This window comes from Microcebus murinus, chromosome 11 (assembly GCF_040939455.1).
Source record: "Microcebus murinus isolate Inina chromosome 11, M.murinus_Inina_mat1.0, whole genome shotgun sequence".
NCBI classification, from domain to species: Eukaryota; Metazoa; Chordata; class Mammalia; order Primates; family Cheirogaleidae; genus Microcebus; species Microcebus murinus.
The window spans coordinates 57189042-57203524 of record NC_134114.1 but is presented as its reverse complement, the minus strand read 5'-3'; the positions used below and the strand labels follow the sequence as shown (position 1 = coordinate 57203524).

General features: G+C 37.5%; 1 protein-coding gene across 2 annotated transcripts in view; it reads right to left on the bottom strand.

Annotated features, from left to right (window-relative positions):
- Positions 1-4319: 4319 nt before the first annotated feature.
- JMY (junction mediating and regulatory protein, p53 cofactor) overlaps positions 4320-14483 on the bottom strand; it is a 98132-nt gene continuing 87968 nt past the window's right edge. For both annotated transcript variants that reach the window (XM_076008141.1, XM_012766775.3), the window contains exons 10-11: positions 14166-14476; positions 4320-9682 (exon numbers count right to left, since the gene is read on the bottom strand). In XM_076008141.1, coding sequence (XP_075864256.1) covers positions 14169-14476 — 308 coding nt within the window. In that variant the 3' untranslated portion in view covers positions 4320-9682; positions 14166-14168. The remainder of the gene's footprint in view (positions 9683-14165; positions 14477-14483) is intronic.

The following is a 14483-nucleotide window of genomic DNA, read 5'->3' as shown; positions in this document are numbered from 1 at the left end:
TTAGGAAGAGTTACACAATATGTAACTCAAAGGTCACTGGAGTTCATTATATTTTTGGAATAGTTCCTTCAGGATTCCATTTCCATAGAAAGTCGGTTAGAAAATAGAAATTCTGCACTTTCCAGCTGCACCCAATTCTTTTGACAAAGAGTAAACATGAGGTAAAGGCTTTTTTTGTTGTTAATTTAAAATGTTACCTATTGAATAACATTTTGTGACATCCAAATGAATCATGAATCCCTAGTTTCTGCTAATGAGGAAATGTATATGATTATTTCTGTTTTTTTCAGATTTGTCCAGGAGCATCTATTATAGCCTCAGATGTTTTGCTTCTAAACTGCTCGAGTCTTTGCGGTTCTTTGTGAATAATTTTGGCATCACATCTGAAGAATAACAGGTAACACTTATATGATGTGCCAGGCATTCTTTTGTGCACTTCAAATCCACACATACATACATATCCATTTGACACATACACCAACCATGAAGTAGATATAATTATTGTCTGATTTTACAGATGAACAAACTGAGGCACAGAAGTATTTGCCCACGTTCACACACCTGGTAGGCAGCGCCGGAGTCCTTGCTCTTAACCCCTACATCTTACTATATTGCAGCAGCTTTTTTAAAGTTAAATATTTAAAAATTTCACAAGCAGACCACTTCTAAAGGAAACTTTAAATATTCAAACACCTAGAACAAGGGAGTTTGAAACACAGATACCTGTGCACGCACACGCAGAGCCAAGTGAAAGGAGCAGAGAACCACGTGAAGCAAAAGTGTGAGATGGACGGGCTTTTCCATTAGGGCACGGAATTTGGCTTTGAGTTTCCTGCCAACTAATAAAAACTGGGGGCAATTGAATTCTAGAAGCAATTTCTAGAATTCTATTAAAATAAAAAAGCCCTATGTTAGGGTTTTGTTTTGAATTTCAGGAAATTATGAGAGTACAAGCACTTTGGTTACATTTTGTATCTTTGCCTCTCCCTAGCAAGGGTTGCGGTGCCCCTCCCCTCCACAACGCTGTGTCCTTCAGTTGTGAGTCTACGCCCCCAACGTCCTATGTTAGGGCTTTTTTGTTTTTGTTTTTTTGAGACAGAGTCTCACTTTGTTGCCCAGGCTAGAGTGAGTGCCGTGGCGTCAGCCTGGCTTACAGCAACCTCAATCCTCTGGGCTCAAGCGATCCTCCTGCCTCAGCCTCCTGAGTAGCTGGGACTACAGGCATGCACCACCATGCCCGGCTGATTTTTTTGTATATATATTTTTAGTTGGTCAATTAATTTCTATTTTTAGAGACGTGGTCTCACTCAGGCTGTTTCGAACTCCGGACCTCAAGCAATCCACCCGTCTTGGCCTCCCAGAGTGCTAGGATTATAGGCGTGAGCCACCGCGCCCAGCCCTATGTTAGGGTTTTAAAAAAAAACTTGTGAAATACTCACAAAAATACAATCTAACTGCCTCCACAGAGTTTGTTGGTATAGCCCCTTTCCAGTCCTACCTAAAGTGCTCTTTTGTAAGTCGGAAATTGGAACAACTATTTTGGAAAACTGGTAGGCATTATCTACAAAAGTCGGACATATGCTCACGCTGTGACCCAGTGATTCCTTACACAGCTGAAATAATGTATACACTTGAACCAGGGGACATATGCTAGAATGTTCGTAACAGCATGATTCACAATAGCCAGCTAAAAATAACTCAAATGCCAGCAACAGGTGAATGGGAAAATTGTGTGAAATTTGCCACAAAAGATTGCTGCTATGACTTTTGTGGATTTTTCCAGTCTTGAGCTAAAAGTGATGCAGATTACTATTTCATTGGGCAGAATGAGTTATATGGTTCTGACAGCGGTCGTGCTAGCAGACGGTGGGGTGGGGTGGGGGCTGATGGAATGGGATTGAGGATAACGGGGAAACTAGTTGAGGGAGGGGAGGAAGTCCTCCATGAGGGACACCTCAGTGAAAACCTGAAGGATGATGTATTAGTTTGCTAAGGCTGGTGGAACTAAATACAGCAGAGTGAGTGGCTTAAACAACAAAAATGTACTGTCTCGTAGCTCTGGAAGGTAAAGCCCAAGATCAAATTGTCAGCAGGATTGGTTCCTTCTAAGGGTTGCAGGGGAAGGATCTGTTCCCGGCTCCTCTCCTTGGTTTGTAGATGGCCTTGCTGCTTTTGTCTCTTCGCACCCGTCTTCCCTGTATACATGTCTGTGTCCAAATTTCCCTTTTTACAAAGACACCAGTCACAGCCTACCAGAATGACCCCAACTTTACTTTGCCTCTGTAAAGACTCTGTCTCCAAATCAGGACACATTCTGACTACTAGGATGAGTCACATTAGGATTTTAACATGAATTTTGGGAAACACAAAGTTGGTTATACTCAAAAAAAGGAGAGAGGTGAATAATTCTAGGAAGGGGACAGTTTGCATGAAGGTCCTAGGGTAAGGAAAACATTATAAATGGGACTAGAGCTTGATAGCAGGGGCCAAATCACATCGCACTTGCAGTCCATAGGAAGATTGGGGGTTTGATTCTAAGTGCAGTCGTGATTGGAGGGTTGTATGCAGGGAAGAGACATGATCTCACCATGGTGTGGGCAGAGGTGAGTTGGAGGCAGACGAGCAGCAGTGGGAAGACCAGGTAGGCGGCCAGTGGACAAAGGGGTTTGGAGCAGAGGGTGTGGGGGATGGGGATGGAGAAGGAAGTAGATGTGCGCCAGATGTCACTTAGAGTTACATGTGACTGTGGTGGAGAATTGGATCTGGAAGGTGGAATTGAGAAAGGCATCGAGGATAACATTCAAAACATAGATTTCGAATTACAGAACTGGAAGAATTGCAAATATGGGTAAAACTGGGGAGGTCAGGTTTCGATGGTGCTAGGGAACCATTATGAAATGTTGCGTTTCAGATTATGTGTGAGCATCCAAAGGAAGAGCTCACTGGGCAGCTGCATACTATCAGAGAGTGTGCATCTCTACAAGGGTCAACAGAGTTCTGTATAACCTCCATTGGAGAAAGTTCTCATGTGTTAATACAGCAGTCCCCAACCTTTTGGCACCAGGGACTGGTTTCACGGCAGTTTCCCAAGGACAGTGGCAGAGGTCAGGGAGTGATGTGCAGCCCATTTACTAACAGGCCTCGGACCGTACCAGGCCACACCCCGGGAGTCGAGGACACTGCAGTCTGAATACCTAATCCAGGGCCAGCGTGGTGGCTCACGCCTGTAATCCTAGCACTCTGGGAGGCCGAGGTGGGCGGATCGCTCAAGGTCAGGAGTTCGAAATCAGCCTGACCAAGAGCGAGACCCCGTCTCTACTAAAAATAGAAGGAAATTAATTGGCCAACTAAAAATATTTAGAAAAAATTAGCTGGGCATGGTGGCACATGCCTGTAGTCCCAGCTACTCGGGAGGCTGAGGCAGTAGGATCACTTGAGCCCAGGAGTTTGAGGTTGCTGTGAGCTGGGCTAATGCCATGGCACTCTAGCCCAGGCAACAAGTGAGACTTTGTCTCAAAAAAAAAAAAAAAAAAAAAACCAAAGCAAACAAAAAAACCAAAACAAAACAAAAAAAACCTAATCCAGGTACTAGAATTAACTTTCAAAGCCCACTCTGTTCAACCCCTCATTTTATAAATGACTATAACCATCCAGGCACATATTACCTTGGTGCGTGGTACAAGCTGTTTAAGGGGCTTGGCTAATGTTTTTAAAAAGGAAGTTGGTCATGTAGTGACTAGATAGCCTTAATAATGATTTTTAAAAATAAGCCAAGAAAAACTTCATTAACTAAGGGGACAAAAAATGGCTAGAGCTACCCAGGGTAGAGATGGGAACTGGAGCCCTTACTGTTCTTCCTTTACTATTCCAAAGTACCTATGCAGTAACTGGAACCCAAGTCTCTTAAAGGAGCCCTCCCCTTAGACATGTGCCTCTTGTATGATAAGGGGACCATGTCAAGTTAACTTCAGGAAAGGGTGTCAGCTGGGCTTTATTTAAGCTAATTCAATGTTAAGGCATAAAGCCAACAATCTCCCCCAATTTAGATGATCACAAATGACTACTAAAATGAAAGCATTTAAAGACATTCCAATTTTAGAAGTCAACACTTCCAAACTATGGATATTTATACAAACAGCACGAACAAGTCCACTACTAGAACAAGTAAAGATGCCATCAAAATACTTCACAACAAATAGTGCTCAGGCAGACGCAGAAGTACAAGGTAGATAGTGTCTGGATCCTATACTCCAGATTATCAAGTTATAACGAATGCACAACTTGCTGTGCTCCTTCTATTTGAAACAAGCAAAATCAAGTTAATTCAAATAAATATCCTTTATTAAAGAAAAAAAGAATATTGTTAAGCACCAAAACTGTATATTGTTACATTGCATGTACAATAAGAGAAAGGTGATTGCAATACTTGGTGTACAAGTACTTAACTCTGAAGTCATGAGTGTAAAAAACACGAAATACAAAGCAATACAATAATTACAATGCAGAAAAGTTGCACTAAAGAGCAAAAGGCAACAGTCAAAACAATTATTGGAGATTTCATAGTATTGCTATAAATGCTTGCTTAGTTTTTTCTTTGTACTTTTAATACTTTAGAATGTTAATTGAGCATATTGAAGTATTGTAAATTTGCAAGAGTTGGCATTTACAATACACTGTGCACACACTGTCCATCTAATGTAATGGTGTTAAAGCCATCCTTACAAGCCAAGCACAATGTGCTAGTGTTTTGCTTCTACCTTTATAATATTGCACAAAGCTAGTAAAATGGTGAGTCAGTTTGCCATTAAAATTTTCATTTTACCAGAAAGGCTAAAAAACGTGTCAGTCTCCTTAGCCCTAAAGGGCATTATTCATGCGAAATGATCGGTAGCCTTCCATTTTCCATAAACTACATAATATGGTTTCACACTTGGCCAGACATAAGCTATAGAGAAATTCAAAGACAGTGGAGGTTCTGTCAAAGTTGAAGTCAGAAGTCACTGCATATGGGCTGCATCATCTGCCCCTCTTGGTTCACAAATGAAGGCAAATGCCATCTTGTGATTATGGAGACTTCTTAAAACCAACATAATTAGTATTTGGGAAAAAGTGGAATAACTTGTTACACCCTTTGATAGTTAACAATAGAACATGCAAGTGAAAACAAAAAAAGCCCAAAATTTCCCTTGTTAAAACTGAACTCTACAACGAACATCCAAACTCTTGTTTTCATCTAATCATCATTTTTCAAGGTCTTCTGGACACAGTAACAACTCCCCACATTGAGCCACTCTTAGTAGTACCTGAATTAAAAGAAAAAAAAGCTTTCCCCTAACCCTTAAAACAAATGACTGCTTTGAGATTTAGTGTGAAGTAACATTCACAATATATTTAACAAGTCAAACTCAGAGGTATTTTCTGTACATGCCCTTTAAGGTGGCATAATAAATGTGTGTGTAGAAGGGGGAAACATTATAAATATGGAATTCAATCAATTAAATTCTACAAATGTCAAGTTGTAGATTACTGTGGGCAAAACAGAATTTTAGAATAAACAGATCTTCAAAATAGCTCAATGGGCAAACATTTAATACATACACACACACACTGGATCTATAGACTCCCTCCCACCTTTAAAAAACCTGTTTACATACATAACATGATAGTTTAGGCAGCAATATAAACTCATTTTGTAGGAAAAACTTTTAAATTACACTATATTTATAGGATAAAAAATACCATTGCTTCATTTTACAAAGCAATAAAAGCAGAGAATCTTCTTAATGTGCTTCAACTAAAGCATACTTTGCAGCAAAGTTCTGAAATAACTACTGAGTTGTTCAGTAGCATTAAATAAATGCAACATGCTCCAACAGTAAGGTGCTTTCATCATCTTACCCCTCTTCCATCTGAAATAAATCTTGCTGGTCAATCCTCTAACACTAAGCATAGTTCTTTTTCTATGCTACGCAATAAATGGGCAATAAAATCTGTTTAAAATGTAAATGCACATTTAATTTTATATTATAATTTATATTCAGTGCAAAAATTAGGCAAAACATTGAAGGTTTTTGCTTTCATTACCAAATGGTTGCATCTTAAACATATCTGCAATAATTATGAAATGTTTTACAGCTGTCCTTTTATTTTTTATTTTTTTACAAGTAACCTGGTAAAGTATGAAATTTCAACTCCCTGATAGGGCCTTTAAGGACCCAATAATATTTTACACGTTGGTATCTGATGTTAAGTTCATAATACTTCAATAATAAAGCTTAAAAAAAAACAAAACTATTGTATTTAGGGAAAGAAAAGGCTTTCCTTAGACTGAAAGCATTAGCTTAAGTTTATACGAACACACTCAGTGAATTTAATTTAAAAATGGAGTGTTAGGGAATGTATAAAATTAAATTGTGTAATTGTACACTGGTCCCATTCCAAATAGGATGCTGCCCATTAGTTTTTGTTCCACTGATTCAAGAGTTTTATTTCTTAGTGTCTATGTCCATTAAGTATGATTTACAGTTTTACACATTTTACAACATAAAGTAGCCACGCCATGTGCTAGCAAATATTGCTACATAGTTCAACTTTGTAGAAACAAGGATTTCCCCCACCCACCCCCACTATATAGGGTGAAAGTGCTGAAAAGTTCCTGTTTCTATGTTATGAAAAAAGCTCCACATTCCCTTGATTCCCACTATTATAGCTGGAGTTTCATTAAAAATGCATCTTATAGAAATATTTTAGTTCCCCAATGAAGAACTAAGGAATGATTGTTTTGATGCTACGAACAAACTAAGTAAGCCTATTAAACGTAAGCAAAACAATTGTTAATCTTTTAAAAATACTCATTACCCAGGCTTTTCTTCATACTGCTACACTACAGACATCTAGGATGTTAATCATTAAGAATACCTTTTCTATGTGGGCCACATTGGTTATATACATCTAATTTTGGTTGCATTAGTAAGAGAAACATTTGAATTTAACATTCAAGTGTGCAGTAAAGTTAATCTCAAAATATCCCAAACTTGTCACCTACTTATTTCCCCTATTTTCAATATATTGCAGTTGAGACTAGATTGGTAAATTAACTTCTAAATTGATTCAGCATGACCAAGCAGCTATTTGTGGATGAAGAAATGATATATTAACAGAAATGTAACTGTCAAGTATTTTGAATCATAAAGAAAGTACAGGCCTGAGTTCCACAGGCAAGTTTTGGAAATGGAAATGTGGGCATCTGTAAGTACCATGATAACTAAACATATACAAATTTAATATTAAGGCCAAAGATACTCATTTTACTGGGGAAAAGGAAAAAGGGAAATTTAACCATGCATACATAATTAAAGTGGAGGTTCCAACGGTTATTTTGATGAACAAGTAGACCTTAATTATTTGAAATTTTAATATCTGAATAACTCTAATGGTTTGTGACCTACAGTCTTCTGTAATTTTGCGTAAGTAGGAAATGGGACCTTGACGAAGGGAAATGGGTGTGTTGAGAACCAGAGAACGAGCACAGCTGGCTGCCAGCCACCAAGACTCTGCTTTTTAACCTCATCTTCAGGAGTGTGAGGTAACCCTCGAGGAATGCTGTAATGGGATGGGCCGAGAGAGTTGTGCATGCATCACTACAAGGGTTAACAGTTCTGTATCTCCTCCATTGTTTGCTAGAGACTTATTACAACATGGCTCAGGAAGACACACTACAAGACCCGTGTATAAGTAAGCCTATTTTATAATGGAATCCCAGCTGTAACACTAAATGGGTGGCAATTCCTTCTCAACATATAAAGGTTCCAGTGTTTTTTGTTAATTTAACACTATATCCTGTATTTTTCTAAATTTGAATAAATGAAAATAACTTGCTAGGAATAAACATCCCAAAAACTGGATATATGAAATGGCGACACATGGTCACATAAAAATTGGACAGCATAAAACTGACACATGATTTTTTTTTTAAAGGTTTGCAAATCTGCTTAAACATTTTTCAGCTATATTAACAATCTAACCAATCACTCTTTGGGTTAAAGAAGCATGCTTTAATACATTAATATAGGACACCGCCAACACCATCCCTACCCTGTCTTGGGATGAAGTTTCTATGTTAGATCTGTATTTCTGATCTTTCCAAACAAGATGTTGGAATAGTGCTGGGACTAAAACCAATATATTATGAAAATACTACACAGAAGCTCCCAGTCTCATCAATAAACATACTACCAACATTTAAACAAAAAATTTTTCTCTCCTATAACCTGTTGGCAGAAGATTTTCTCCATAATTATTTTAAAGAAAATAACATTTTAAAATGGCAAGGCTGTGAGCACTTCCTTAATTCATATACATTGGAGGGCTTTTGCTGCAGTACTATTTTCTGGGTGTAGGCCAGAGAACTGCCTTATAAGAAAGTTCTTTTTGGTATTTCAGTTCTTAACTCCCTCCATATGAAGGGCAAGATCTTTCTTATGCGGAATTACTCTCTACAGAGTATATAAACTGGGTCCAACATATCTACCTTCATTCAAGCTCACAACAGTCCCTGCTGAAAATCCTTAATGGCCCCATTCATATAAATGTATCCTTTAAGGACTCAATTATAGCAAATATATCAGCACCTAGAGCTACATGTATAAGTTTAAAATATTAGTGACAATAACAAAGGCTCTCTCCAAAATTCTCAAAGCATTTCAAGCAAAGGTGACTTTTCTGCTTATCTACTCTATCGAGCACATGCTTTTCACTGTGGAGCATAAAATAAAAAATTAAAATGGTGGTTGACAAAAAGGGTTAAGATATGCATCCCTATTATTGAATCTTGATTTGATTCCCAATAGGAAAGTCATGTGAGTCCTAGTAACTGAGCAATAGATCAAACAAAAAGACTAAAAATAATTAGAAATATCAAATTACAAAGTATTGCTTCTCATAAATGAGGATGCACATAAAACTCAAACTATTATAAATTCAGAATTATTAAAAGCAATTTAAAAGCATGGAAATTTTTACTTCAAAACTTTACAAAGTGTGAGACTGTGGTCTTCTAAAAATATGCCATATTAAATGTATCATGTTGTGAACACATTAATAGATGTATCTCCATTGTTGTGTGGCTTTTCAGATGTTCATCATCTTTATGAAAATTCCTTTGGAGATATGTGGAGATTTTAAGTGCATTTCCATCTGATTTTAATTCCTGATATATAGCTATCATGATAAACTTTTTCAGAGTGTCACACTATTTATATAGCTGATATGGAAGAAGCTCTGTATTTTTACATGACTTTCCACGCAGTGAAAGATGGCTCTCAAAGCAGTCCCAACACAGCTCACAGTAAATCTGTCAACCCAATGTTCTTCCTAGCTTAACTGGCCACTAGAAGGATGTAAACAGAGAGACGGGAGGAGAAGGTGCATAAAAAAACCCCCAGAAATCTCCAGAAGGCCTTTCTTCCACTGCAATCAGGAACATTGCACATCTAAAACTCATGTTAACCACCACCTAATGGAATGACTGGAAAGTGACAACTTAACAATTGTGCCTTTTTCACACCACTGAGCCAATATACTTTGGATCTCATGTAATCCAACTGTGGAAACAGGTGCTTAAGCTGTTGTGTTCCAAAGAATCAGAATCAATCTTCAACTCTAGGTATTTTTCTTCTGTTGCCTGTTTACAAAGAGAATAAAAACAGTACATTTAAATAAATAAATGACCTTTTAAAGATACTATGTATATATGTTCCCTCATACCCTTTGCAATATCCTGCATGAATACTGATGTTCTTTTCTTATAAATAGACATTTATACAATATGCTGTATAGGAGATTCATTCTTTTTTAAAGGATAAGTTTATATTCCTAAAGCAATAAAAATGAAAAATGATTTGAATAAAGATTTTGATCAGTTAAAAGGCTGTTAGAGTAAAAGGAACAAAATGAAAATGAATCTAATACTTTATGTCAAAACTGTGTACTAGAAAGGTAAATTGAAATCTAAAATATTTGCCCCCATAAACTGACAGTGAAGTAAAAACTAGTGGTCTCTTTAAAATTCAACAGAGAATTTTTTTGTTATATATTGACATTTAGAGAACAGGATTAATACTGATCTTTAAGTAGATATTTTACTAGGACTTTTTATTCAAAAGTGTTGTGCTTGAGGTCTATGGCCTTACCCATGGCACAGGAGCATATATATCAAAGACATACTTATCAGATAAAGGCTGACAGACATGTGAATAAAAGTATCAACTTATTTTATTATAGTTCTACATTTTCTAATACTGTGGCTACCTACATGTAATGAGTACTTGAAATGTGGCTACTGTGACTAAGAAACTGAATGTTTTAGTTTGATTGAAATTAAAAATCTGGAACAATATAAAATATTTTTCAGTTACATACACTTTTACTGTTTTGGTAGCACACTTCTCTTTAACCATTGAATCCTTAGCATTTGAACTGAGATGTGCTACTACTAAGTATAAAATACACTCTGGATTTTGAAGACTTAGTACCTGAAAAAAGAAACCTGTCAAATTTTTTCATGTTGATTACATGTTGAAAGGTACACGTTTGGCTACACTGTGTCAATTAAAGTATTACTAAAATAAATTTTATGTGTTCCTTTTTGCTTTTAATGTGACTATTAAAGTGTTTTATACTGGATGTGCGGCTCACATTATATTCTATTGAACCACAATGATGCTATAGTTAGTAAGTTTATTAAGAAGGACCCCACAGGAAACAAGTTAGAAAGTTTCAATGTATATAATCACACACCATTTCATGTTTAGAAATCTTGAAGGACACTATTAACTATAGGTATCTCTCTGAGTTTCAGAAAAGAATTAAGGCACAAACAGGGGACCTCCACTTTTTATTTAAGTTTGAGAAATTAGCTCTTAAAAAAAATTTTGTAGTTGCACTAATGATTTAAAATCTACAAGAAAGAAACCCTCTGATACAACCTTTCCTAGGAAAAATAAAAAGATAAAATATTAATAAAAATTAGAAAAAAAAATAAAAAGAAACCCACTAAATTACCAGCTAATACAAGTTACAGTACAAATTTTTTGGTCATTTACAGAGAGGTTTCCTGAAAGTTTCAGAGTCTTTGAAAATTATTCTCCAAAATCACAAAGCCATGATATGCAGCTCCTTTCTCACCGCCTGATCAGTGGCACTAGTCTATGGTTTGCTTCTGGTGTAGGATTCATCCAGTCCTTTAAGGTTGACTTTGCAGATGACCTGAGCTCATACATCCATTATCTGGGAGTGTTTTGTCATTTCTCTCTCAACATTGTGCCACATACAACAGCCATCAACAATCAGTCCGCTACATCCAAAAAAAAGTTTTAAGCGATTTTCAGAGTGGTACACACCATGCACCATATTCTTAGCATCTGATACTAAGGCTTCATTAGCAGCCAGAAGCTATAAAAACATCCTAGCCACTTGAGTATACAAAACGCTGACTGCAGTGTCTGCTGTTAGGCAGGATCTAACACGATGGGAGGAGATGGGAGGAGACAGACAAAGACGGCTGGCTTGAGCAGCTGCTGGTGTGCTGTGACTGGGCCAATGCAGACCAGCTGTAATGAAAGAGCTAAACACTCATTTATGTGAGGGCCCAGCTGTGGAATTAGCCAATCAGTGGAAAAATCGCAGTTTTAGGCACAGGCTACAAGCTACAGCAGGAGACAACACAAGGGTAGCAAGAACTGTAAAGTGGGATAAAATCTACAAATATCTACAGTGGAAAATGTTCCCAGTCAAACATATCTGAGTCTCCAGACAGTCATAATTGAACAGACACACTGACATATTTACATTCCTTTACGCGGCAAACTGGACATGTGTACAAGCAAAAAAATGGCTTGAAATTATTTGGGGATCCAAATAAGTTATACAAATAGACTACAATTAGGACCTCTACAGATAACAGGAAAAATCGCTGTGACCAAACAAAGACTAGGGAAACAAACAAACAAAAAAGATAACAGGGAAAAGGCAGGACAATGGTACTGTTGAATGTTAGCTGAATTAAACATAACTGCCACATATCAAGAAAAATGCAATTTTTCATCCTTTTTGTTTAAGCTACTGATTGGTGCAGATGCTGATGGGGAGAGGCGGGGTGGAGAGGAACGTTTTAGGTGCTAGAGGAACATTTTCCTGATGATCCCATGCTCAAAGGAACAGCTGAAACTGCTGTTAGTAATATGTTATCTGATATAACCAAAATAGTATCTTTCAGTATTTAAAAACCAACAGATTGAAATTTTTTTTTAACTAAGTCTTCAAAATCGAAATGTGTGCCTGCACATACATCAGATCTCCTCAGATTCCTTCCGTTAAGACCAGGAATCTGCATTTTTAATAAGCTCCCCTGGCTAATTCTTATTATCAACCATCATGTATAAGAATCACTGTGCTAACAAATTATTCCTTTACTGAGTCCCTCTAGGACTAAAGTCTTCCCTCCTTTGGTGAATGTTTGAAGCCCACAGAAACATATTCCAAGGGAGGAAAATAATTAATGGGACATATCTGGATACTCTATATATTTTGGATAAATGACAACATTTCAGTTACAATCATTACATATTATCTAATTTTCAGCAGTGTTATCTTTACTGGTTCTACATTAGTGTAATCTGTGCCACATTACTCTATAATTAGCTTCTTAAAATGCACTGGAGGCCGGGCACGGTGGCTCACGCCTGTAATCCTAGGCTGAGGCAGGCAGATTGCTTGAGGTCAGGAGTTCGAAACCAGCCTGAGCAAGAGCCAGACCCCATCTCTACTATAAATAGAAAGAAATTGGCCAACTAATATATATAGAAAAACTTAGGCGGGCATGGTGGTGCATGCCTGTAGTCCCAGCTACTTGGGAGACTGAGGTAGCAGGATTGCTTGAGCCCAGGAGTTTGAGGCTGCTGTGAGCTAGGCTGACGCCACGCCACTCACTCTAGCCTGGGCAACAGAGCGAGACTCTGTCTCTAAAAAAAAAATTAAAAAATAAATAAATGAATAAAATAAAATAAATAAAATGCACTGGATAACAACTGTCTATTACCTTAGGAGAATGCCACATGAGGAACCAAAGAGAATAATTAATATGCATAGGGTGCTTAAGATGTATATATAATCTTTATATATTTCTGTGATAGGTCTAAGTAGTTTTAAAAGTTTAGAAAGTTAAATATTCAAACAACACAATTTTTCCAGACTGATCATAGAAAAACTCTTCTGTGGGCAAATAATAAGATGTCAAAGGTGGGCACAGTGGTTCATATTTGTTATCCCAGCACTTTGGGAGCCTGGGAAAGGAGGACAGAAGACATCAAAATTTAATATGCATAAGTTTATAACTGAAATATTTACTTAGAAAAGACTGATTTTTTTTTCTTATCTAAATTAGTCTTTTAAAAAATGTATGTATGTATGTATGTATGTATGTATGCACTTTAGAGACACAGGTCTCACTATGTTGCCCAAGCTGGACTTGAACTCCTGGCAAGCCTTACTCATTTCCTAAGGCAAGAATAAGACTGTCACTTTACTTGGGATATAGCTGTATGGCAGAAATTTTTAATGAAAAGGATATTAAAAACATCGCTTTTACACAGCAATAGTCCTTTTTCAAGTTATCATCAAGTTTCCATAAAATGTTATCTTAAATTTCTACCTGAAGTTTTTTGGGGGGGAGACAGAGTCCCACTCTATCACCCTGATCACCCTGGGAGAGTGCAGTGGCGTCATCGTAGCTTACTGCAACCTCAAATTCCTGGGCTCAAGTAATCATCCTGCCTCAGCCTCCCGAGTAACTGGGACTACAGGCATGCGCCACCACGCCTGGCTAATTTATCTATTTTTAGTAGAGATGGGGTTTCACTCTCCTGCCTCGGCTTTCCCAGAGTGCTAGGATTACAGGTGTGAACCACCATGCCTAGCCATGAAGTTTGCAAATTTATGATTCATGCTAAAATTAAGCTGTATATTCACATTTCCTCTGGCCATCTACAAAATAAAATAAAATTGAGCTGCATAATAAGCCTCAGACTCAATAAAAATGCCAGACCCCATCATCCAATATAAAAGCTGTATTTACTGAAGGTTACTAAAAAGACAATAAGGCCATTTACTTGTTAGTTCTCCCAGTCTGTGCAAGGCAAAGCCTCCTCTTCATCCTCTGACTCAGGGGATGCTTCTTTAATTCTTCTAAGAGCTTCATGGATGCTGCGTGTGAGAGGGTCTGTATCGGGCAGAAGTGTGAATGATTCTCTCAACACCTCTTTCTGTACCTTCTTCAATTTTACCCCTTTTCTTATCTGTGCCAAGATATTATTACTATCATCTTCATCAGGAAAAGGAGGCAGAGTTCGTTGTTCAACCTTTTTCAGGTGAAAACTACCACGCTTCAAGGAAGCTAGCACCTCATCCATGGGTGAGCTCACTTTGGA